Consider the following 776-nt stretch of genomic DNA (forward strand, 5'->3'; position numbering starts at 1 on the left):
TCCTTAATAAATAATGAGAAACAATGAATAGCATTACAGCCTCACACATAAAATCAGGGCATATAAAAGAGAAATCCCTAAATGGTTACCTGAATTGAGAGGGCTGCAGACCTGGAGGACTTCTCTTGATGGCAAACATGTTCAGTGCTTGTTCTGGTCTCTTAAATGCATGACAAACTAAGAGGAAGGAACAGACTAGCATTGCAGTTGAAGCTTTCCCATCCTGATTGGGGATAAAAATAAATAAAATAAACAGATATTGGCATGAAGTGAAAAAGGGCAAAACTGTTGTATGTACATTAATAATGGGAATTTGGATAGCCCTTAAAATGTCAAATTCCAATTCTATACATTTCTAAATTACCTTAAAGATTATTTTGAAATCTATACATTTACAATATAATAGAAGTTTTAAAATGTTACATTCAATTAACAAATCTATAGTCTTCAAACTCCTTTTACCTACCATGCAGTGTACAGCAACAATATTTTTGGGATCCTTAATTAAATAATCATAAATACTACAAGCGAGGTTGTAGAGCGCCCCTAGAGTTGACGACTTCTTGCCTGACCAGTTGCCCTCCACAACTCTTGCACTGAACTTGGTTGAGTGGTACTGTCGCCCGGAAACATTATAGATCACATAGTGGCCCATGTGACGCCCATCTAAAACAGCTGGGGTGAAATAAAAGGATCATCAACAAAGGCAACATATACAGCCAAATAGGTGTCAAAGAAAACAGTTACAGGAGACAACAGTTAAAAGGAAAACAGTC

The 776-nt window shown here is 36.5% G+C and overlaps 1 protein-coding gene across 1 annotated transcript in view; it reads right to left on the reverse strand.

Annotated features, from left to right (window-relative positions):
• The window catches only part of LOC119592889 (cyclin-G-associated kinase-like), a gene marked incomplete in the record, with an annotated part of 28,823 nt that overhangs the window by 14,255 nt on the left and 13,792 nt on the right, over positions 1–776 (reverse strand). Inside the window, 2 exon segments of the mRNA XM_037941782.1 lie at positions 90–223; positions 467–675. Coding sequence (XP_037797710.1) covers positions 90–223; positions 467–675 — 343 coding nt within the window.

The sequence above is a fragment of the Penaeus monodon genome, chromosome 31 (genome assembly GCF_015228065.2).
Source record: "Penaeus monodon isolate SGIC_2016 chromosome 31, NSTDA_Pmon_1, whole genome shotgun sequence".
Taxonomy (NCBI): Eukaryota; Metazoa; Arthropoda; class Malacostraca; order Decapoda; family Penaeidae; genus Penaeus; species Penaeus monodon.